This window comes from Apodemus sylvaticus, chromosome 6 (assembly GCF_947179515.1).
Source record: "Apodemus sylvaticus chromosome 6, mApoSyl1.1, whole genome shotgun sequence".
NCBI classification, from domain to species: domain Eukaryota; kingdom Metazoa; phylum Chordata; class Mammalia; order Rodentia; family Muridae; genus Apodemus; species Apodemus sylvaticus.
The window spans coordinates 134,066,263-134,089,270 of record NC_067477.1 but is presented as its reverse complement, the minus strand read 5'-3'; the positions used below and the strand labels follow the sequence as shown (position 1 = coordinate 134,089,270).

Sequence of the window (23,008 nt, the reverse complement as noted above, 5' to 3'; positions counted from 1 at the left end):
TGGAGCCTCTGCGGGCAGCAGCAGCCTCTGAGGAATTTGGCAATTTTGTTAGCCACCTTTGACCTGACCATCGTTCCAGCCTGTCTCTTGACAGAAAGCTCATAAGAAACTGAGAATATAAGTGCTTGTTGTCTGTGCTCAGGCTTTGGGGTAATTTGTTACACAGCAGTAGATAACTAAGGCAGTTGGATTGTGAAGATCTGATGCATTTCTAAAGTTTTCCCTTATTTGAGCTGAGAAAAAGAAAAAGGAATGTCTTAGCATCAAAATAGCAGGGACGTCATAATTACATAGTAAATGACAGTAACTTAAAGGAAAATTATCTTGTTGAGAAACTTGTCACACTGATCCTTTTTCTGTTTTGCTCTGGAGCAACTGACAACTTTATCATCACCTGGCATTCACTTCCTGCTGAGTTTCAGTTGATGACTCTCAACTTTGCCCATTTTATACTCAGTTATATTCTAGATAAAAGAAAAAAGATGTTGTCTTTTGAATTGGGGCTCAACAAGCACTAAACCTAGGAAACTAAGTAATGTGGCATTATTTCTTTTTTGTGGCAGAAGATACAGTCCCATATTTGGATTTTGTTTTCTTTTATTTTTGAAAGAGTGACCCCTACTGTTCTAGAACTTGATTTGTAGACCATGCTGGCTCTAAATTCACAGAGATCTGCCCGTTTCTACCTTCTAAGTGCTGGGATTAAAGGCACGCACCAACACATCTCTAGTTTTTAAAATGTAGTTGTTTAAAATCAAATTTGGAAATCTTATTAAGACATATAATTACTCAGAAGAAAAAGGACAAACAAACAAAACCCAGTTGGTTGTGGTACGTTTCTCCTTTCTCCTTTTCCGTGGGTCTGCTGCAGGCATCTGCACATGTTCGTGTCCATATACACTGTTGTGTGACGGAACCTACCAGGAATGGAAATGTCCCCAAGTAGTCATTTCCATGGATGAGGAAGTACATCTGTCACTCATAGCTGAGCTGCTTAGATGGCTAATCATAATCATTTTCTGTGTGTCAGATAAAATAGTACAGTTGGTCCTTTAGTGATAGAAGGATAGAAAAATTAGGGGGAAGGAAACAGGAGGAAGGAAATTACAGTTTTATGGTAGTTCAGACTTGCGCCCTGTCATGGCAAGTCACTATGCCATTTCCTGAGAAATCACTTATCTTCTTTTTTCTCCTAAAATTGCACAGTTACCACTTAGGTAAGGTTTGTAATGCAGAATTTTAAAGGTTTATTCTCTTAGAACAGTTTTAGTCATAGCAAGTCTTACAAATGAATGGGAACCATATTATAAACAAAAAAAAGGTATGTTGATTATTTTTAAAATGTGCCCTTAAAAAACAAGAGATAGGTAAAATTGGTGGTTTTTCTTTGTAACTTATACAAAAAAAGCTGGGGTTTCTAACTCTCTAATTGGAATATCATATGTAAATACTTGGGCTCCAGAGACAGAGCCTTTGTGCTCTGCTACATTGTCTATAGGAACTTAGGCTATTGCTTCAGTTTCTTCTTCTTTAACACAGAAAATAATGTTTCTTATACCAACGCATTGTGGGTATGGGTTCAGACAATATTCCAAGATTATATGTTTCTCCTAGCATCCACCATTTCTAGATTACTACTTGAAATGGTTCTTCTCCGAAGACTTGGGTGAGTTCTGGCAGCCTGTATGGGTTCCCTGTAGCACTTTCTGCTCCTTGTGTGAAATGCTAGTAAGCAAACTGATGGGTCTTGTGGCAATCCAGCCCTGTTGCAGCCACATAGAGTACCTGCTGGTACAGCTTAAGCGCCTGGTCCTGTGGATACTGCTGGATTTGTATATAAACTCTGGACGATGTTCTTCACAAAATAGTGGAGCAAATTACCTCCTGTCTTTCACAGATGGAGTTTTCAGCATCATTTGTATAGAACTGTAGAAAACATGGTAGTAAGGTTTTTGGTGACTTTCTTGCTAAAAGAATGCACATTTCCACTTTGTCCCTCGGTTCTTATGGGCCCTTATCCTGCTCTACTGCACCTTCCCCCAAGACTTTCCTGCTTAGTATGTTCCTCCTGTCTGAAGCGCAGGTGGTCCATCCCTTGAATTCTATGGATCTCTGAACCCTAACCTCCATACCTGCTACCTACAAGTTCGAGATCTAATAGGCATCCCAGACTTACATGTTAAAAAGAAGGCACAGCCTCCTTTCCCCCCTCCAGCTGAGCGCATTCACCCAGTTTATAACGCTGCAAACCTCATTAAAGCTTCTCTGTATTAAAAACCTGAGACTAGCACCAGCTTTTCCTAGAGGCCACCTGGGTAGCTATGAATTTCATCCATGTTAGATAATTGCCTTTACCCTATAATGTAACTTCCTCTTGGAATGACAGCCACATGCTACTCCACAAACCACAGTTCTCTCTCACAATCAAGAGAGCAGGGTTATAGGCCGTGAGTATCACTCACAGTCACTAGGAGTTTCAGTTTCCTTAGTGGTGAGCTGGGACTATTTGGGGTTTGTTGGTTTGTTTTCCTTTTTGCAGAGCTGGGATTGAATTCAGGTATGTGAAAGCAAGGTGCGCTCTCTTTCCTAGTGGCAGCCCCAGTCCACTGTGTGGCTTTTAGACTGGATGAAGCTCACTGCTGCTTCCTAGTGGAATGGACTGTGGTCTTTTGAATTTTCCATTCAGAACAGCACATATTTCAGACAGTTCTACTTTTGTGATGCAAACAGTAGTGCCTCCATTATTAGAATGACTCGGTTCCCTTTGCCTTTTGTTTTTTCCTCAGTGTTAAGACACCAACAAAACTCTCAAAGTAAACTAAAAACAAACTGTAAACTCATCTTAGAAACTAAACTTGTTTAAAACAATCTTCTCTAAACCAAACCTAACACTCATAAAATAGTCTCCTTGGTAGTTTCAAGAATTAAAAATCTGCATCCTAGCTTTGTATAGCTGATCTGTAAGGACAGTTCAATTCTTCTTTCCAAGGAGTTGGTAACATCTATTCCTTTTCTAAATTCTAGAACGTTTCTAACTGCAAGTCATTACTCTGTGGGATAAACAAGTGGGTATGCTCTCACCTAAGCCTGTGGTGACCTGTGGAGAAGCTTCTGGAGAAAGGTTAGTTGTCATACATCGAACTCTCTTGAGAGAGAGAGAGAGAGAGAGAGAGAGAGAGAGAGAGAGAGAGAGAGAGAGAGAGAAGAAGAAGAAGAAGAAGAAGGAGGAGGAGGAGGAGGAGGAGGAGGAGGAGGAGGAGGAGGAGGAGGAGGAGGAGGAGGAGGAGGAGGAGGCGGCGGCTCAACATGGTCTCCTTACACAGCTTCCCCTGGGCTGGAACTTGATGTGGCTGGAGACTGGGCATGAACTTGCAGGGATTCTCCTGCCTTGGCCTCCTGAACATTGAGATAACAGACACAGTGTCCACCAAATGAAAAAGGGGGGGCGGGTGTAAATGAGCACTTTCAGGCCAGAGCCCAGACTGTCTCCGCCTGCCGCTGTCTGCAGCCTGGTGCCTGTGCGACCTTTCTAGCAGTGGCGCCCAGGCGGTTTTTGTTGCTGCTAGTTAGAATGTCACCTGGCTGTGGTCGGTGCTGTTGGGAATGCATTCTGAAGGCTGACCTGGGAGCGGCCAGTAGGATTTTTTTTTTTTTTTTGTATTTTTTTCTTTTGGTAGTATTCTTTGTACTCCAAGGGTATATGTGCCCTTGGAGGTCCTCTCCCCTCCTGTAGTCTCAGATCAGACTTTCTACAGACTTTTATTTCTAGTTTATTAGGAGGGAATTTTCTCTGTTGTGGCTAAATCTTTTTGCTCTGTGTTTTTTCCTGAAATCCGCTTTTATGACTAGGCCATAAACTGCTAAAAATAAAGATTTATAGTGGAAATGTCAACTTCTTTGTATTATATAAGGTCAAACTAATTGGTGTGCATTTGTTCATGTGCGTGTCATGAGCCAAGATTATGTTTTAGCTATGTGGCCACATATGAGGTGTGGCCAAGCGTAGATGTGTTAATGTTCCTTTTGTTATGATCCAGTGGATCTTGATTTAGAGAAGTCTGTGGGCAAGGCAGGCGTTTAGGAGTTACAGGCCTTTACTGAGCCAGAATTGCCTGTCTTCCCTCTACTCTATCACCTGTATCCACTAGGGGACACAAGAGAACCTGCTGCAGGGCAGAGTGAACATCAGTTAAAATGGAAACACTGAACACTTAGGGCAAATGAAAGACCCAGTTCTCGTTTTCATGGTTCAGAAAGAAGCTATACATTCTGTTTCGGTCTCTGTTATCACGGGCAATTTATAAAGGTGAGTTCAGTGGGACCACACAAGAAACAACTAGAGGGCTTTGTTATCAGCCTGTGCTCCTTCTCTCAGAGGCTAGGAAGGCGGCGGGGATGAGAATGCTTCTAGCTTTGAAGATAATAACTTTATATAGAAGAAATTCTCTCTTAAAGGCTAGGATACCCAGTGTCTGGGGAGGTCATCTACTGTCAGTCCAATGGACAAACCCCAGTGTACTGTATTTTACACCCAGTCATTTGCCCCAGAGCCATGAAGCCCATGGTAAGGAGCATAGTTGAGTGTCATTGCTCCCTTCTAAGCTGTGAGCTAAGGTAATCAGGTATCTCAGCTAATGGTTTGGAAGCTTAGATTGGAGTTTTATTTTTGTATGGCTCTGTGTGTGCTGTGCACATGACAGCGGAGGCCAGAGGTTAACAGCAGGAGTCTTATTTATTGGGACAGAATCTCACTGAAGCTCATCAATCTGACTAGGCCAGCTGGCCAATGAGGTTCAGGGATCTGCCTGCTCTGCCTGCACCGTGCTGGGGTGTGCAAGGAGGCAGCACCACAGCTGGCTTCTTATGTGGGTGCTGGGGTCTGAATTCAGGTCTTCCTGCTTGCCCAGGCAACTGATTGAGCCACCTCCTTAGTTAATTTAAAATTATAATCTATGTATCAAAAATACAAAGACTTTAAGTGATAAAAGACAACTTTGTCTTTACTTGAAATGTTTATATCACAGACAGAGCTGGCATGCTTATGTCACTGCAGTAAGGTGTACAGCTGTGCTCTCCACTGCAGTAAGGTGTACAGCTGTGCTCTACAGTGCAGTAAGGTGCACAGCTGTGCTCTCCACTGCAGTAAGGTGCACAGCTGTGCTCTCCACTGCAGTAAGGTGCACAGCTGTGCTCTCCACTGCAGTAAGGTGTACAGCTGTGCTCTCCACTGCAGTAAGGTGCACAGCTGTGCTCTTCACTGCAGTAAGGTGTACAGCTGTGCTCTCCACTGCAGTAAGGTGTACAGCTGTGCTCTCCACCTCATGTTTCCCATCTGCCTGCTGCTCCTCTATTCTGAAAAGTCAAAAAGTTTCAGGTTTTCAGCTTTCAGTTGTATTGGTTTTCACCTGCATTCCTCTGCATGTTTTCTGAGTACTTATGCTAAGGATTGTAACGTATAACGTATGGTCCTCCCTTTTCACTAGTCTGCAGGGTCAGATTATCTCAGTCCCTTCCTCTCTTTTCATATGTGTATGTGTATGTGTCACATATATAATACATATTTCCAAATATCGTGTTATCATTTTTTTTTGCTTTAACTGCTTCTTTATCTTTAAAGTAAATTAGAATACACACAAACTCATCACTGTATACATGTCCACTCATTTCCCATCGGTTGTCAATTTTCTTTAGTCAGAAATTCCCATTAGCATTGTTTTGTCGGTCAGGTCTGCTGTCACCCAGTTCTCATCTATCCGAAAGTGCCTTTATTTTTTCCTTTATTTTTGAGAGAGAGATTTGAAGTTGACGGGGTTTTGTGTTTATTTTCCTTACACTGAACATTGAAGCTATCCTTGCCCCCTTTGTTTCTGATAGCTCAGCCAGTACTCGTGCTGGCCCTTTCTCGCACGCCACCCTGTGCTCACATCTCCCCTTCCTCGGCATGTAAGCACTTCACAGCAGTCCTATGTATAGTTCTCTAGTCTTTCATGGGGTTTTTACAATGTTTTTCAAAAGAACTGGGAGGTTTTCCCTGTCCGTAGCTCACATTTTTACTCTATCTGCTCTCTGCTCTACAGTCTCCCACATTTACCCAGTTTGGTTTCTGCCGAACAGTCACTTCTGTCACTGAGGCTCTGCTGGCCACACCCTGTCCCTCCTCTTAATCCTATTTCTCATGTTGGATGATGTCCATGAGTCTCTTTGTTTTTGCTGATACATTTCTCCAGCAATCCGGCCATGAAACTTAATAACTTTGTGTCCACTAATTTTATTTTACTTCAGATACATTTTTATAATCAGATGGTTGATGTAGCCTCTAATTCTCTTCCTTTTCTATTTGCTTGTTTACTTACTTGTTTGCCTCTTAAAGCATTCTTAAAAGTCCTCACCTGTTCTCTCTGCCATCCTACTTTTCTGTTGAACAACTCCTGATCTCTGTTATAGGCCACATTGCCTCATTGTTTTGTATACCTACCCATTTTGTTTTATACGGAGGACACAATGCAGATTTTGTTTCTTCCTCAGAGTATTCAATCTGTTTTGTCAAATCAAGTCATTTACCAACAGATCAGATTGAATATGATGGGGATTTTGAGAAGTTTTAGGTTTGCAACAAATCTAAGCAGAAACTAGAGAGCTCTCATGTATTTTCCTCCTACGCAGAAGAACAGGTTCCCAAACTATTAGCACCTGCACCATAGTAGTGTATTTATTGCAGTCGATGAAACCATTATCACCAGAGTTCATACCTGAGAGTTTTTGTTGTAGATTTTGGCATCGGTGTAGTGGCCTGTATCTAGTATTCTAGGTCTTGTAGAATGGTTTCAGCCCCATGAGAAGTTATCTGTGCCATGCCAGTTCATACCACCTTCACCTCCAGTCAGCCACAAGCACTTTTCATTTTTATATAGGGTAGCCTCAAACAGAACATGGAATCACACAGTAGGAAGCCTTTGAGACTCACACCTTGTACTTAACAGTGTACACTGTTCATGTTTTCCGTGATCTGCCAGGCCTCCTCTTGTCTGGGTGTACCGCCACTTACCGTGTTCTGTCTACTAAAGGTATCTTGGTGCTTCTGAGTTTGGGAAGCGTTTGAGTTTGGAATGTGGAAGTTTCTGTGTTGACATAAGTTTTCAGTTCATTTGGGTAAGGACTAAGGAATAGACTATTTGAGTGTAGACCGGGTCAGTGCTTTCGTGTGGATTCCCCACGTGCCCACGCTTGCTTGCCATCTGTGAGTCTTTTGACCATTTAAAAATTATTATTGAATCTTAAGAGTTTCTTAGACCTTTCGTTATTAGATTATAACTATCTATGTTCTCACAGTGTGTGGCTTGTCTTTTCATTTTCTTGATGGTGTCCTTTTCAGAACAAAAGATTGTAAAGATATTGAAATCAGCTTCTCAGTTTATTCCCTTTGTAAGCCAGGTCACTTAGTTCTCTTCCAGTGACTGGTGAAGAGTTGGAAGTTTCAGATTTCACATTTAGGTCCACACTCACTTTGAATTGGTTCTGTGTTTAGATTCATTGTTTTTCTTTTTCATTCATTTACTAATTATTTACTTTACATCCTGATCGAAGCTCCCCACCCTTTTCTCCTCCTAGTCCCACCCTTACAAATCTCTACCTACTCCCATCACCACTTTCCTATCTCCTTAGAGAAGGTGTACCCCCTCCCTTGAGTACCACCCCACCCTGGGACATCTAACCCCAGCGGAACTAAGACTAGATAGATTCGTTTTTAGTATTTTTCTGTGTCTGGTGCTTTAACAACAGTTTGTTGAAAAGATGCTTTTTACTTCACTGCATTGACTTTATTTCCTTGTCAAAGATCAATTGGTAACATTATGTGAGACTGTCTCTGGCTTTCCTGGTCCTTACTCTGTTCTTGCCTTGCTTGTTTTCCCCAGGGTCTTACTGCTTTTCTAACTGGGTTTTATAAAGTGGGCCTTGTCAGTCCACTCACTGCTTGTCTCCCTCAGTACTCCATTGGCCATTCAGAGTTTTTTCTTCTCTCCATAAATTTTAGTATCCCAAAAATAATGTGCTATAATTTGGTTTGAATTTATAGATCAAGATGAGAAAAACGGACATCTTTTCAATATTGGGTTGTTCCATCCATGAATGTGGATTCATTGAACTCTTCTGTATATTTTGCCAAAGTTTTGTGTTTTTCTCAAACACACACACACACACACAGAGAGAGAGAGAGAGAGAGAGAGAGAGAGAGAGAGAGAGAGAGGGAGAGGGAGAGGGAGAGGGAGAGGGAGAGGGAGAGGGAGAGGGGCAGGGGGAGGGGGAGGGAGAGAGGGAGGAAGGGAAGATAGGAGAGGGAGAGAGACTGTTTATGGTTCCAACCTAAATTCTTTGTTTCTGAACTGATGAAGTAAATGATAATGTCTTTTTAATTCCAAGTGCCATTCATTCATTGGTTATAGAAATGTGATTGAATTTTATATCAGTATATCTATCTGTGTCTTGCTTCTTTCCTGTGATTTCAACAAGGACAATTTATTGTTTTCCTTTCCAATATATGCACTATCCCTTTTCCCTGTCTTTCTAGGTCTTAGAGGATGATGTTGAGAAGGGGCATCCTGGATTTGTTCTTATGTTAGTAATAAACCTAGTTTCCTAACCTAGTGATGTTATGTGTAGGATCTTTTTAATAGATGTTTTCAATCAAATTGAGTCAATCAGCTTTTTCAGTGTGTTCCTTTTCTATCATAACACTGATTTTACCATGAATAAGTGTTCAGTTTTCAAATGTTCTATGCATCTATTTATAGAATTTTGTGGGTTTTCTTGTTGAAATGGTAGGTGGAACCCATTGATTGATTGTTGAGTATGGAGCTAAGCTTATCTGTATCAAATAAATCATAGTTGTGGCATATAGTTCTTTTAGTAAATTTTGAGTTTAGTTTGTTCATGTTAAGGATTTTTGCATCTCTGTTCATAAGAGGTATGAGTGTATAGTTTGTTTGGAATGTCTCTACCTAGGTTTGCCATGATGTTGGCTAGAATAAGTTAGAAAGTCCTGTGTCTGCTTCTCTGTCCTGGAAGAGATTATAGGGAATTGTCCTAATTCACTCTTTAATGTTTGTTAGATGTAACTAACCTGTGGATCCAGGTGAAAAACAGATTGTTTTTAAAGTGAGGGACATTAACCCTTGAAGAATTTTCACATGAAGAACTTCGGATGGTGGAGAAGCATCTTAAAAAATGCTCAACTCCATTAGTCATTAGGGAAATGCAAATCAAAACAACCCTAAGATTTCACCTTACACCAGTCAGAATGGCTAAGATTAAAAATTCAGGAGACAGCAGGTGTTGGCGAGGATGTGGAGAAAGAGGAACACTCCTCCACTGCTGGGGGGGTTGCAAATTGGTACAACCACTCTGGAAATCAGTCTGGCAGTTCCTCAGAAAACTGGGCACCTCACTTCTGAAGATCCTGCTATACCACTCCTGGGCATATACCCAGAGGATTCCCCAGCATGTAATAAGGATACATGCTTCACTATGTTCATAGCAGCCCTATTTATAATAGCCAGAAGCTGGAAAGAACCCAGGTATCCCTCAACAGAAGAATGGATGCAAAAAAATGTGGTATATATACACAATGGAGTACTATTCAGCCATTAGAAACTATAAATTCATGAAATTCTTAGGCAAATGGATAGAGCTGGAGAATATCATACTAAGTGAGGTAACCCAGTCTCAAAAGATCAATCATGGTATGCACTCACTAATAAGTGGATATTAGCCTAGAAAACTGGAATACTCAAAATATAATCCACACATCAAATGAGGTACAAGAAGAACGGAGGAGTGGCCCCTTGTTCTGGAAAGACTCAGTGTAGCAGTATAGAGCAAAACCAGAACAGGGGAGTGAGAAGGGGGTGGGTGGGAGAACAGGGGGAGGGAAGGGGGCTTATGGGACTTTCAGGGAGTAGGGGGCAGAAAAGGGGAAATCATTTGAAATGTAAATAAAAAATATATCGAATAAAAAATGTAAAAAAAAAAAAAAAACTTGCTCTTGGCGTAGGTAGCTTACTCTGTCTTCTCTGGGATCTCAACAAGATTCCTGGGGCAGGGGAGGAGATGGTCCCCACACCCCACATGATTGATAAGGATACAGCATCATATGTTTCCAGGCTCTGTGCTATGTCAGGAATCTGTGGCCCCCACATATCAAGTAGCTGTTCCTTCTGTGTTCTTATAGACTCTTGTCCTAGAGGTCTGGGGTGAGTGCACTATCTCTTAAACAAACTTCTGAAACTTTGTTCTTCAAGTGGTTTGTTCTTAAAACCCGAGGTGTGTCAGCACTCTTGTGTGACTCTGGTGTGCCTCGTAAGCTCAGGAAGATTACTGTGCTGCCCCAAATCTAGAAACTGTCCTCACAGAAAGCTGGGGCTTTGCCCTGTGTGGGTTTCCTCCTCAGGCTTCTCCTCTCAGGTGATAGTTCTGTATTGCCTGTTATCTAGTATCAGCTGTCAAATATCAAGGTGTATATAAGAAAAGATTCCTTGAAGCCAGACACAGAAGAGTTGCTGGAGATTTGTGAGCTGTGCAGAGATTCCCAAAGGTACATTGTATCCTGGAAACAGGAGTCTGGTCATGCAGAGTGAAGGAATCTCACCGAACATCTGTCGGTATGCACTTGATGCCCTGAAAGGTTAGGCATTTAAAATTAATCAATTTGTCTTATGCAGAACAAATAAGTTGTAGTCCCAAGGATTTTTCTGTCAAATTGGCTTGAATAATTGATTCCCACTAAATAGTAAAAACTCTTGCAAACTGGATGCTTTACTGCCACGTTAGCAGTCACCAGCATCCCTGCCATCTGCTTCATCGGGAGGATTTGCAGACTTTTTCCTGTGTTGTTTTTTTCTCTCCTAACCACTGGCCATATTTCAGTCTGTTTCCAGATCCTGAAAATCCCTCTGGTGCTGAAGGACTAGTGCCCTTTGCTATCTTAATCCCAGGGCCCCATAAGCACAGTGAGCTATTCTCTGCAATTTGCTCAGTTAAAGCACAGAAGGGATGTGCTTATGAAGAACTCTTGGTGTTTTGCAAAATCGTTTGTCTTGTTGTATGTAAAAATTATCTGTGCCAGAAGATTCCTTTCTTGCTTTTTCTAGAGTGTAGTTTCCCTCCTTGTGTTGGTGTTATCCATTTATTATCCTTTTGTAGGGCTGGATTGTGGACAGATAATGTATAAATTTGGTTTTATCATGGAATATCTTGGTTTCTCCATCTATGGTGATTTTTGCTGGGTGTAATGGTCTGGACTGGCATTTGTGTTCTCTTAGAGTCTGCATGAGATCTCCCCAGGATCTTCTAGCTTTCATCGTCTCTGGTGAGAAGTCTGGTGTGATTCTGATAGGTCTGCCTTTATAAGATACTTGCCTTTTTTTCCTTACTGATTTTTATATGCTTTATTTACTGAATTTGGTGTTTTGATTATTATGTGCCGGGAGGAGTTTCTGTTCTGGTTCAGTCTGTTTGGAGTTTTGAAGGCTTCTTGGTATGTTCATGGGCATCTCTTTCTTTAGGTTAGAGAAGTTTTTCTTCTATAATTTTATTGAAGATATTTACTGGACCTTTAAGTTGGAAATCTTCGCTCTCTTCTATACCTACAATCCTTAGGTTTGGTCTTCTCATTGTGTCCTAGATTTCCTGGATGTTTTGGGTTACAAGCTTTATGCGTTTTGCATTTTCTTTGACTGTTGAGTCAATGTTTTCAATGATATCTTCAGCACCTGAGGTTCTTTCTTCTATTTCTTGTATTCTGTTGTTGTTGCTTGCATCTATAACTCTTGAATTCTTGCCAAGGTTTTCTGTCTTCAGAGATGTCTCACTTTGTGATTTCTTTACTGTTTCTACTTCCACTTTTAGATCCTGGATGGTTTTGTTCAGTTCCTTCACTTGATTGTTTGTGTCTTTCTCTAATTCTTTAAGGGATTTTTGTGTTTCCTCTTGAAGGGCTTCTGCCTGTTGACCCATGATCTCCTGTATTTCTTTAAGGGATTTTTGTGGTTCCTCTTTAAGGGCTTTTACTTGTTGACTGGTGTTCTCTCCTGTATTTCTTTAAGGGAGTTATTTAAGTCCTTCTTGAAGCCCTCTATCAGCATTGTGAGATATGATTTTAAATCCAACTCTTGCTTTTCCAGTGTGTTGGGGTAGCCAGAACTCGCTGTGGTGGGAGAACTAGGTTCTGATGTTGCCAAGTAGCCTTGGTTTCTGTTGGTAGGGTTCTTGTGCTTGCCTTTCGCTTTTGGTTATCTCTTGTGCTAGTTGGTCTTGCTGTCTCTGGCTGGAGATATCCATACAAACATAAAAATAACATAAAAAAATAACAGGAAGCAACAATCACTATTCCTTAATATCTCTTATCATCAATGGACTCAATTCCCCAATAAAAAGACATAGACTAACAGTAATATTTTTCATGTAAATCTTCAATTTTATCAGAAAATGTTTGTAATTCCTTTCAATTAGTAATTTTTTATTTCTACCATTTTATCTGCATTATTTTTCTTGATAATCTTCAATTTTAACATGTTTTTCTATATATTTCTTCTTTTTTATCAGAAATGTTTTAAATCTCTGATTTTATCACAAAATGTTTTTAATTCCAACTTCAATTAATTTAGAAAGGTTTCTTATATCCTTCATTTTATCTGTATAATTTCCATGAAATAGTCAATTTTAACGTGTTTGTCTATATATTTCTTGAATTTTATCAGAAATATTTTCCATGTAAATCGTCAATTTTAGCTGAAAATGTTTATAATTCCTTTCAATCAACTTAGAATTATTTTTAGGCCTACCATTTTATCTGTATAATTTCCATGTTAATCTTCAATTTAACATGTTTTTCTATATATTTTTTCTGTTTTATCAGAAATATTTTCCATGTAAATCTTCAACTTTCTCAGAAAACATTTATAATTCCACTTTCAATCAACTTAGGAATACTTTTATGCCTACCATTATTATATCTATATAAAATTTTTCATGATAATCTTCAATTTTAACATTTTTCTACATTTTTCTACATTTTTATCAGAAATATTTTCCACGTAAATCTTCAATTTTATCATAAAATGTTTTTACTTCCTTTTTCAATAAAAGAATATGCTTTAAAAAAAAAAAAAGAATTATCTGTGCCTGGGCAGAGGTAGAGCCAGCTGACTAAAGGCTCTCTGTCCGGTCCCTTCCGGGGCTTCATAGGGACCTTTGTGTCCTGCTCTGTTTTGTCAAGAGCTTCCCAGGCTCCCATCACGGCCTTCGCCCATGGGTCATTCCCATGCTCCCCCACAGACTCACACTGTCCCGTGCCAATCAAAGCAAAGGACATGCAAGACCAGGAAAGCAGAGGAAACTGGCCTAGCTTACAGTTGGATGGACTGTCCTGTAAAGTGCTGTTGTTTCGCTGCTTTGTTCTGCATGCTGCTTTTTAGCTGTGGTTTATGTTTGGGTCATCTTTGAGGGCCAGGAAAGGGCCCGAGTGATGACTAAATAAATAAATAAAGACATGCCTGAAGCTTAGTGTGGAATATGTAAAGTGAAGTGAGTGTTGTTGCATCTGGAAGGGGTTGTAAAAAAAATGATTGTGAGATGATTTTGGTGCTTCAGGACAGAATGAAACAAGCAGTGTGATGAACAGCCTCCTGAGGGACGTTTGTGGTAAATAATACAAATGTAGATTCTGTCCCCAAAAGAGCATAAATGACTATTTATAATCCTTTTTAAAAATCTCATAAATTTTATATAAAAATATAATGGTCCTTGAATTTGAAGGACTCTGTTTATACAATTCACATACCCCTCCTCCAAATTCAGAGTTGGGTAATTCATTTTTAAAAATAGAATGGTCCACTTTTTCTGGCATAGGTCCTTGGGGATTATTATAGTCAGCATTTGGGCTCTCACTTCTTGGGCCATGGACTTCAGGTAGTGCCATGTGTCATGTCTTGGCTTTCAACAAGTCTCAGAGAAGCTCTGAGCCATTGCAGGCACGCCACTTCCCAGTAGGGGTGGACACCTCTGCTTCAGCTGGTTGGTGATGGGGCACAGTATAGAACTTTTAGTATCCTCCCCAGATAGACAAGAGACCGTTCCTGAGCAGAAAGGTAGAGGACGTCATTAGTAAAGGCCATGATGATAGTGGGCAGCAGTGCTCAAGTGCCTTCGCAAGGAAGGGCTACTGAGGGGGCTCAAGCTCAGGGTGCCGTGGGCGTTTCAAGATGGTGTTCTAGTGAAAGAGCTGCTTTGCTCTGCTTTCATTCCATTGCTTGGCTGATTTTTAGTTTCATAATATGTCGCTGTATAGCTGTTCTATTACGTGTTCGTCTGAGCCTCCTGTGGATGGAAAACCATCAACACACGCAGCCTTACATTTGTGTTGCTGTTTCCTTGGGATATTCTTACTGTGAAGATACTGTGAGAAATAGATGCATGCTGTAGTCTGTTGTGAGACTTCAATTAGATTGTGTTATAAAGACTTAAGTAATGCCCAACTGGAAAAAAAGTACAAAAAAAAAAGTATTTAGTAGTATGCTTCTTTATTCCACCTCTGTCTTCTTTATTGGTCTTTGAGCCCCTGGATAAGGCATTTAGTTGAAAACCTTAGTGGTCTCAGCTCAAAGTTGTTTAAACAGTAAGGAAAACTGTTATTCTTTGTGAGGCAGTGAGGAGACCTCTGGGGGTGCATCCAGAGCCGGCTCACCCTGAGCTTCTGCCTTTCCTTGTTTACCCCATCCTCGGTGAGTCAGCTGTGCCCATGGCTGGCCTGCCACACGGTGCAGAGCTCCTCGTGCTCTCTGCTGAGTGATAGTGGCATCTCATGCTAAACCCCTGACAGACTTACCCTCATGTTTCATTTAGTGCCATTAAATACATGGTTGGCTGAAACTATTGCTTTGCCCCATATGAAGAGGTGTCACCTTACCTATCACACACATATTTGAGCATGGTATATGTCATTCTTTACAACAGAATATAATTTTTTTAAATTGTCCTGAAAACAGAATACTAGCCTTTACCACTTGTTGTGGTTTGTATTTAAAGAACACAGCAAAGGCTCCTGCGCTGAAGGCGTGTCCTCCATCTGGGGAGGTTCTGTAAATGAGGACGCAGGGCCGAGCGAGCTGAAGTAGGTTGTGAACACTGTCGTGTGTTGTCTTGTCCCGGTCCCTGCCGTCTCTCTTGGCTTCCTGATTGCTGATTGCTCTGACATGAGCTGCTTTACTGTGTTCCCCGGCACACGGAAGAACTGAACTGAAACCAGTCCTCCTCAGCTGATAGTGTCAGCTGTTTAACAGCATGGCGATGGAAACATGGCTGGCAACCAGTGTAAGATGAGGCCTGGCTTATGTGTGTTCGGTAACCAAGTACACAGACATCAGAATAGACTCACTCTGGGTAGCTGTCGGGGAACTGTGTTCAGGCCCGAGGGTGTGAGGGGACGCTGTCAGGCTGTGGGACGTGCTCACTCATCTTCGTCTGCTTCTCACACTTTTAAATTGGTGTTCTTAGTTTTAAAAATGTATTTATTGTTCATCAATGTTTTCCTGTATATATGTCTGTATAAGGGTGGAGCTGGAGTTCCAGACAGTTGTGAGCTGCCATCTGAGGGCTGGGAATTGGACCTGAGTCCTGGAAGAGCAGCCAGGGCTCCTAACCACTGAGCCATGTCGACAGCACTGTTTATTGTATTTTTAATTGAGTCAATGCCTATGTTCACAAGGGGGGCTATTTTCCTGTCTGGTTTTCATGTTGTTAATATTGGCCTTCCAGGAGAAGGTGAGAAGCAGTCCCTCTTGTAATTGGAAATTTTGAGAAGGACTGGCAGTAATCATTCTTGGAAATGTTTAGTTATGTTTACCAACGAAGCATCTGGACCCAAGGTCTTTTTTATTATAAGATCTAGAGTTTGAATCTTTTGATAGAACTGCTCAGGTTTTCTGTTTCTTCTTGGATCAGTTCCTAGTGATTTTATTAATTTCTTTATTCCTTTGTAGTTTAACTTATATTGACTAACAATACACATTGTATATTGTATAAATATCTGATTAAGTTTTATGTAGTTATATTTAAACCACACAGAATAAACCCTCCATAAAACTGCTTTGTTTTGTATATTTGATCAAAAAATGCACTTTGGGTATTTATCAGTGTTTGGTATGTGCCACAAGGTTGGAATATTCCAAGCGTTTTCATTTGCTTTTAAATTTTGAAGATTTAAAGCTATCATCTACAAGAACATCATTTCCAAAAATACACCTTCAGTCTATTATAGGTTTCCCCCCATTTCCTTTTGTGTGTGGTATATGAATGTGTATACGTGGTTTAGAATGTGTGGAAGCAGATTCCTTCATTTCAGCTCAATTATATCCGTTAACAATGTGCTTAAGAGGAATTTCCCATGGTGCATGTTAGTCAGCTACCAGTAAATATGGGCAGGAGTAAACAGTCTAGGAATGGCATTTCCTTTACTTTGATTGCTACTTCATCTTTGTCTTTTCAGCATGATGTATCCCAGACATTACTCAAGGCAACGCTGGACAGTGTTGTAGAAGAATGTGTCAGCTTTGTGGGAGTGGATATTAACATCTGTTCTGAGGTTTTGTTACGGTGAGACAAGAGTTTAACTTCTAGCTAAGAGAAGGGGACATGTGTATAAGGTTGTCAGGCATAGATAGTCTGTTGGCTTATGTGTTCCTGTAGAATGGCCAGAGAAGAAGGTGTCATTAAGGAAAGAGTGGCAAGAACATCCTGCGCTGATTATTACTCACTGTTATCACTGTAATCGTAATCACTGTTATTTTCAGTGATGCACAAGTGAAGGGCTCCTGGTGACCCTTGATTGCACCAGTGCTGCTGATAGGACTTAAATAAGGCCAGTGTGGGAAAGTGCTGTTGCCCCCAGCTGGAGAGTGGATGTCCTTCACCTGCCCAGTCTCTTGTACACATTTGTCAAAGCTGAGGGTAACCCAAAGAGTGAGGGAGGTCTGGCATTGGGTTTTCCATGATCCACAAGTCACCAACAGCACAGACTGGCTGTTCTCCTGCCAGGTATAGGAGAGCTCTTCTTCTCCCCTCCTCTCCCCTCCCCTCCCCTCCCCTCCCCTGTCCTCCCCTCCCCTCCCCTCCCCTCCCCTCCCCTCTCCTCTCCTCCCCTCCCCTCTCCTCTCCTCTCCTCCCCTCCCCTCTCCTCTCCTCCCCTCCCCTCCCCTCTCCTCTCCTCTCCTCCCCTCCCCTCTCCTCTCCTCCCCTCCCCTCCCCTCTCCTCTCCTCTCCTCTCCTCTCCTCTCCTCTCCTCCCCTCCCCTCCCCTCCCCTCTCCTCTCCTCTCCTCTTCTCTTTTCTCTTCTCTTTTCTTTTTTCTCTTCTTTTCTTTCCTTTGGTTTTCTTTTCTTTTCTTTGTTTTGATTCACCTTGTGCTCTGGGTATACAAGTCTGCTGGTGTGTCATATTAAGATCTAGACCCTTCTCACCAAAACTGTGACAGTGAAAAAAAATACCCTCAGTATTCTAAGATAGCATGTTCCTACCAAGCCATGAAAGCCATAATTCCATGCTTAAAATTACACAGTGGAATTAGAGTTCTCTGTACTAATAATTGTTTCATTAAAAGCAAGCAGACTTCTTATTGATATAGTTTTCATACCTTTGTGCCAACCCTGCCATTCACACAGAAGTCTGAACTGGAAACTTAATGGTTCTTTGGAAACTCACTTGTGTTTTGCTGGGGCAAACATGTGAAGGAATGTTTTCCTGAAGTGGACACAGAGGAAAGGCTAAGGCAGACTTGTGAAGGAATGTTTAGCTGAAGCAGACACAGGAGAAAGGATGTTCTGTTAAAGCAAGCACATGAAAGGACCCATGCATGGGATGAAGGATGCTTCACTAAGGACACACATGTATGGTTCACCTTACATTGTGTAATTGAGCTCCATTTGTTGGGACTCTGTAGAGAAACACACCAAAAAACTTTTGGTGGCGTGCTGCAATTTCTTGCTGCTTTCAGCTTCCACGGACTTGGGCTGATTGACAGTTATGCCACTGAAAGAGATGCATGCGCTGAGGCAAGACACATGCTGAGGACACGCGCTGTTTGGAGGGAGTTTACCCTGACTCAGCGGAAATTGAAGCTGATCTTGGCTTGCTTATAGAGCTAGCTATGTAGCAGTTGCGGGTCTTGCATCTTCACTGATCTTCACGTTGGTGAAAGAGGCACAGCCAAGAACTTTTCCTGCTGACTCATACCAAGGCTGAGGCCTGGCTGTCTCTGCTAGATAGTGCCTCTGCAGCTGATTCGTGTTTGCTCTTCAGACTACGGAACCGGACAGCTAGTGTATCCATGAAGTGTTTGGGAGTGGATTGAGCTGCCACTAACCACTGAACTCAACTGCCAATTTCCAGAGAACACAGATGAGAGTTGTTGCTCCAAAGAGCCTTTCTAAGCAGGCCCACTTCCACCATAGCTTTTCTTTCCCACTACTTCTGCTAGATGGTGGGTTAAAAGGGAGGTTAAAACATTAACGAACCATCATTAAAAGTAGGATTTGAAAAAAATTAAAGTTACAGAAGTCCCTTTCTGCACTTCAGTTTTGTATATCAGTGGACCCAACAGACACTTCTAATAATTGTGTGATCTTTTCCGAGCCATGGGGATGGGTGCAGCTTTCCCTGAGTGGGGGTGCAAAGCTTGGGAGCCATGTGGGAGGCAGACAGATGCTCTGTGCTGCACCCGTTCCTCCAGCATCCCAGGCAGCAACTGGCTGGCCCATCACTGCTTTGCATTGTGCCTCTTTCTGTCCTTTACCTTTTAAATATTAATGTGGACATGTTTTAAAGTACAGTTGCCAATGGTTTTAGAATTCTGGTGATTTGTGCCATTATCTTTTCAGGTGCAAGCTTTGTTTCTTTCTACTTCCCTTTCTATTATTTTAATTTACCTTTTTATTTTCTAGGCATATTGCAGGACTCAATGCCAATAGAGCCAAAAATATTATTGAGTGGCGAGAGAAAAATGGCCCTTTCATCAACCGCGAGCAGTTGAAGAAGGTGAAAGGGCTCGGTCCAAAGTCCTTTCAGCAGTGTGCTGGCTTCGTCAGAATCAACCAGGATTACATCCGGACATTCTGCAGGTGACTGGACAAGCTTATACCTCCCCTGGTACTGCCAGCTCCCTCCCCTGCTGTTGTCCCCCTCCTACTGACAGTGGAAGTTCTAGGTACCGTCGTTCACTCCTTCACCCCAAAGGGGTTGTGTAGTATTGAAATAATTGTAAAAATCCCAGTGGCAGCGTGTGCCAAACTGCGTTCCCAAATGGAAGACACACACACACAGCTTTTCAATTGCCAAGCTACTGCTTCACCTCCATGCGGTTAACCCATCTCCCACTAGTCATCCCGAGTTACTACTTAACTAAATCCTTCATTCTGCCTTGGCTTCCCTGGCCCCACTCATGCAGTTGAGCTGCACTCTCCTGACTCCTTCACATGATGGCTAGCCTCTGTGCTGTACCTTCTCAGGAGTCCCTCCCCTCTCCTCTCCTCTCCTCTCCTCTCCTCTCCTCTCCTCTCCTCTCCTCTCCTCTCCTCTCCTCTCCTCTCCTCTCCTCTCCTCTCCTCTCCTCTCCTTCCCCCTCCCCCTCCTCCTCCCCCTCCTCCTCCCCCTCTTCCTCCCCCTCCTCCTTCCCCTCCCTTTTTTCTCCCCTCCCAATCCTCCAGTCATGTTGAATCTCCTTGTCCTCCCTTTCTCTCAGTCCCTCGCCTTGGAATCCTGAAACTCCTGCCTCTGTCTCCCTGACCAGCTGTTGGCTGTCTGCATCTTTATTTATCAGTCAGAACCAACCCGGGGGAGGGGGACAGGGGACCTCAGTGTCTTAGTGAGGACATGCAGACTCTCATGCAAACAATTTTTGGGGGGCCCAAATTAACATAAGAATACAAGCAGCATTAGGCCAAACCCACTACAGGGTTAAGAATGTTCTTAACCTTCCTCCAGGCTAGGAGTATAGCAGTCAGTCAGCAAGATTCAAGTTGTAATGCTTGGAGAGGACAGTAAGCCAACTAGTAAATAAGTGGTTTCAAACAGTAAATACTTGCTGTCAAAACTAAGGGAGCTGGTGCTGTTCTGAGGAGCCTAGTGTTGCTTTAGATGTGTTAGGTATTAGAAAATTATTTGAGCAAAGTTTTGAGTGAAATGCAGGAGCCAGCTGCACAGGGATCAGAGCAAGCAGCACGTATGAGAAGGCCTGTGGCAGGGTCGGCTTTGACGTGTTGAAAAACAAGGTGTAACTGCATTGTGGTTGTGTGGCAGGGAACAGGAAAGGTGCCACAGTGTGCTGGCAGTGTGGCAGAGGAAAGGGCAGCAGAGTTGATGCCCCACATGCACACCTGCCTTCACAGTGACCACCACTACCAGCTGCGTGACTGATTCAAATCCTTCTCTTGGGTATGTCCAGGTTACCAAAAAGAAAAGAAATCGGATAAACTCAGCAGCATTTTATAACCATGGAAGAGTAGCCTTTATGCATCTGCTCCTTTGGGAATTCCTGGTCCATTAGTGCATATTTTTTCCTCTTCACAAAATTATAGTAAGGGCCATGCAAAAACAGTCTTATTCTGGAACAGTTTAAGGGAGAGCAGCCACATAGGCAGTAGAATACATCACAAAGCTCAGTAATGAGAGGAATAATGAAACAGTTGGGTTTTAGTAAGTGTAACAACAAAATCTCAATGCACTATAACATGGTTGGAATTTAGCTTATGATAAAGCAACATTTCATATACTTAACAGAAAATTACTTACAGAAAAATGTACCTCAGAAGGTGATATGTATAGAGGATGCGGCCATCCTGGCTCACTCCTTATTTTCAGTAAACCCAGGTATATGGGCGAGTAAACTATAAAGAGGAACATATAGCACGAGACATGGAGAACTCTCACTAAACAGCGCTTGGTAGGACTTCATCCTACGCAGATTACAAAGCCCAGAAGCTGGGGCAGCAGGACAAGCGTGCAGGTGTGAGTTCTGATTCCTGGCACCTCATGAAGGATGTGCTCACCGGCAGTCACGTGCTGGGGCGGGAGAGGAGACAGGACACTCACTGCAGCTTGCTGTGGCCAGCCAGCCATCCGAACCAGTGAGTTTCAGGCTCAGTGAAAGGCCTGTCTCAGAAAAATAAGTAGGAGAGTTTAATGGAGGAAGATGCCCAATACCCAGCCCTAGCCTCCACAAGCACATACATATACACATGTATACCCTGCACACAAATACAGCACATACACAAAACTCAGCAGCCACAAATGAAAACTCTTGAAGATAAAATGATCCTTCATTAGTTTATGGATTTGAAAGCTTGGTCAGAAAATTCACATCATAGTTTAAAAGGAATAAGAAGTGTGCTGTGTCTTCTTGTGCTTAGCTCTACCCTGTAAATGTGTTTCCGTGACACCTTTGTGTGCGCGGTGTTACTGTTAAGTATAAGCAGAAGATGTATGCTGTATGACTATTTGAAACTGTTTTACCCTACCTCCTCCCAAACATTCCACACAGATTCCTATTCTCTTTCCCTACAAGACCTGCCATTCTCTACAAGGCCTGGGTAATATTTTAATTACAGATGGGCTACAATTTCATGTTTTCATTGATCAACATATGAGTTGTTTTAAAGCCTTATATTTTTCTACTGAGGTCAGTACTTGAAATTTTTTGTGACTGTTACATCTTCTAGACAGTTCATGCCTTTAATAAGAATATCATATAAACGGCTACCTCAGTGGGTTTTTCCTTGACATTTCCTGATTGTTAGCATTGTTGCTCTCCTTGTCCCTCTGAGAGTGTGTTTGTTGCTGTCACTGTTCCTGCTGTGCATTTAACTGTATGGGACACTTCACCGTGTATATTTGAAAAAAAAAAAGACAATGGCTTTTTAAACTGTGTAAACACATTGTTCTCATGCTTTCCTCAGTCTGACCCTAATACATTTGTATGTTTTATATTAATTAATTGCACTGAATTTTTGTCATACATATTTTTCCCATCATGCTTTCTGATGTTCTCTCTTGAATTCTTAATGAACAGATTTTCCTCCTCTTGTCTCTCCTTGTTTTCCTGTCACATCTCTATCTTTCCTTGGTGATTTCAAAGTTGCACATCTTCTATCTTCAACTTTGTTTTGAACTGACCTCTGGGGTTAGTCAGCAGCTCTGTCCTTTTGAAAAAGGCTAGAAACTTAGGACTTCCCTCAGTTTCCCAACCTGCTCCTCTTTAGCTTTGTTTTCCTTCATGGTGAGATTTACGTGTATATGTGTGCGTGTGTGTGTGTGTGTGTAAGCGCGCGCACATGCGTGCGCACTAGCCGCACACACAGATGAACGCACACATAAGTAGCACTATTTTAGTTTTTATGCATACACTTTAATAACATTTATAAATGTGTATTTACTTTTTGATTGGTACTTCCCACTGTTACTGTAGTGCATGTCCCTGTGTGTAATCAGCACTTCTCTTGGGTTCCTCTGTAAAGAGCTCCTGAGACACTGTATAGATTAGGCTAAAGCTCTTACATGTCTGCAGATACTTTCAGCTTCTCCTCTTATTCACTGATGGTTTGGCTTCACATTCAGGGCATTTTCTTTATACCCTCAAGGTTATTAGTCTATGTTCTGATGTTTCCTGTTTGCAGTGTGAAATTTGATGCCAGTCTGGTTTGGATTGCCTTATCTCTAAATACTGTGTTTTCAAAATCTTTTGAAAGCCATTGTCTTTTTTTTTTTTTTTTAAATATATATGCTGAAGTGTCCCATTGATATGGCAGACATGTATCTGTTTTCATGGTCTTATTCTGCACTCAGGTTCTATTGGGAGTTTGACTTTCCTCAGCTCTGAGAAACCATCTTAGTTATCTTACTGTGATGGTGATGAATTTATTTATTCCTTCATCTTTCCTAGAATGCCAGTTGCATGGTCTAAATCATGTAAG

The 23,008-nt window shown here is 41.9% G+C and overlaps 1 protein-coding gene across 2 annotated transcripts in view; it reads left to right on the top strand.

Annotated features, from left to right (window-relative positions):
* The window catches only part of Srbd1 (S1 RNA binding domain 1), a 174,793-nt gene that overhangs the window by 127,034 nt on the left and 24,751 nt on the right, over nucleotides 1–23,008 (top strand). For both annotated transcript variants that reach the window (XM_052186509.1, XM_052186511.1), the window contains exons 17-18: nucleotides 16,538–16,644; nucleotides 18,986–19,162. In XM_052186509.1, the coding sequence (XP_052042469.1) occupies nucleotides 16,538–16,644; nucleotides 18,986–19,162 (284 nt within the window). The remainder of the gene's footprint in view (nucleotides 1–16,537; nucleotides 16,645–18,985; nucleotides 19,163–23,008) is intronic.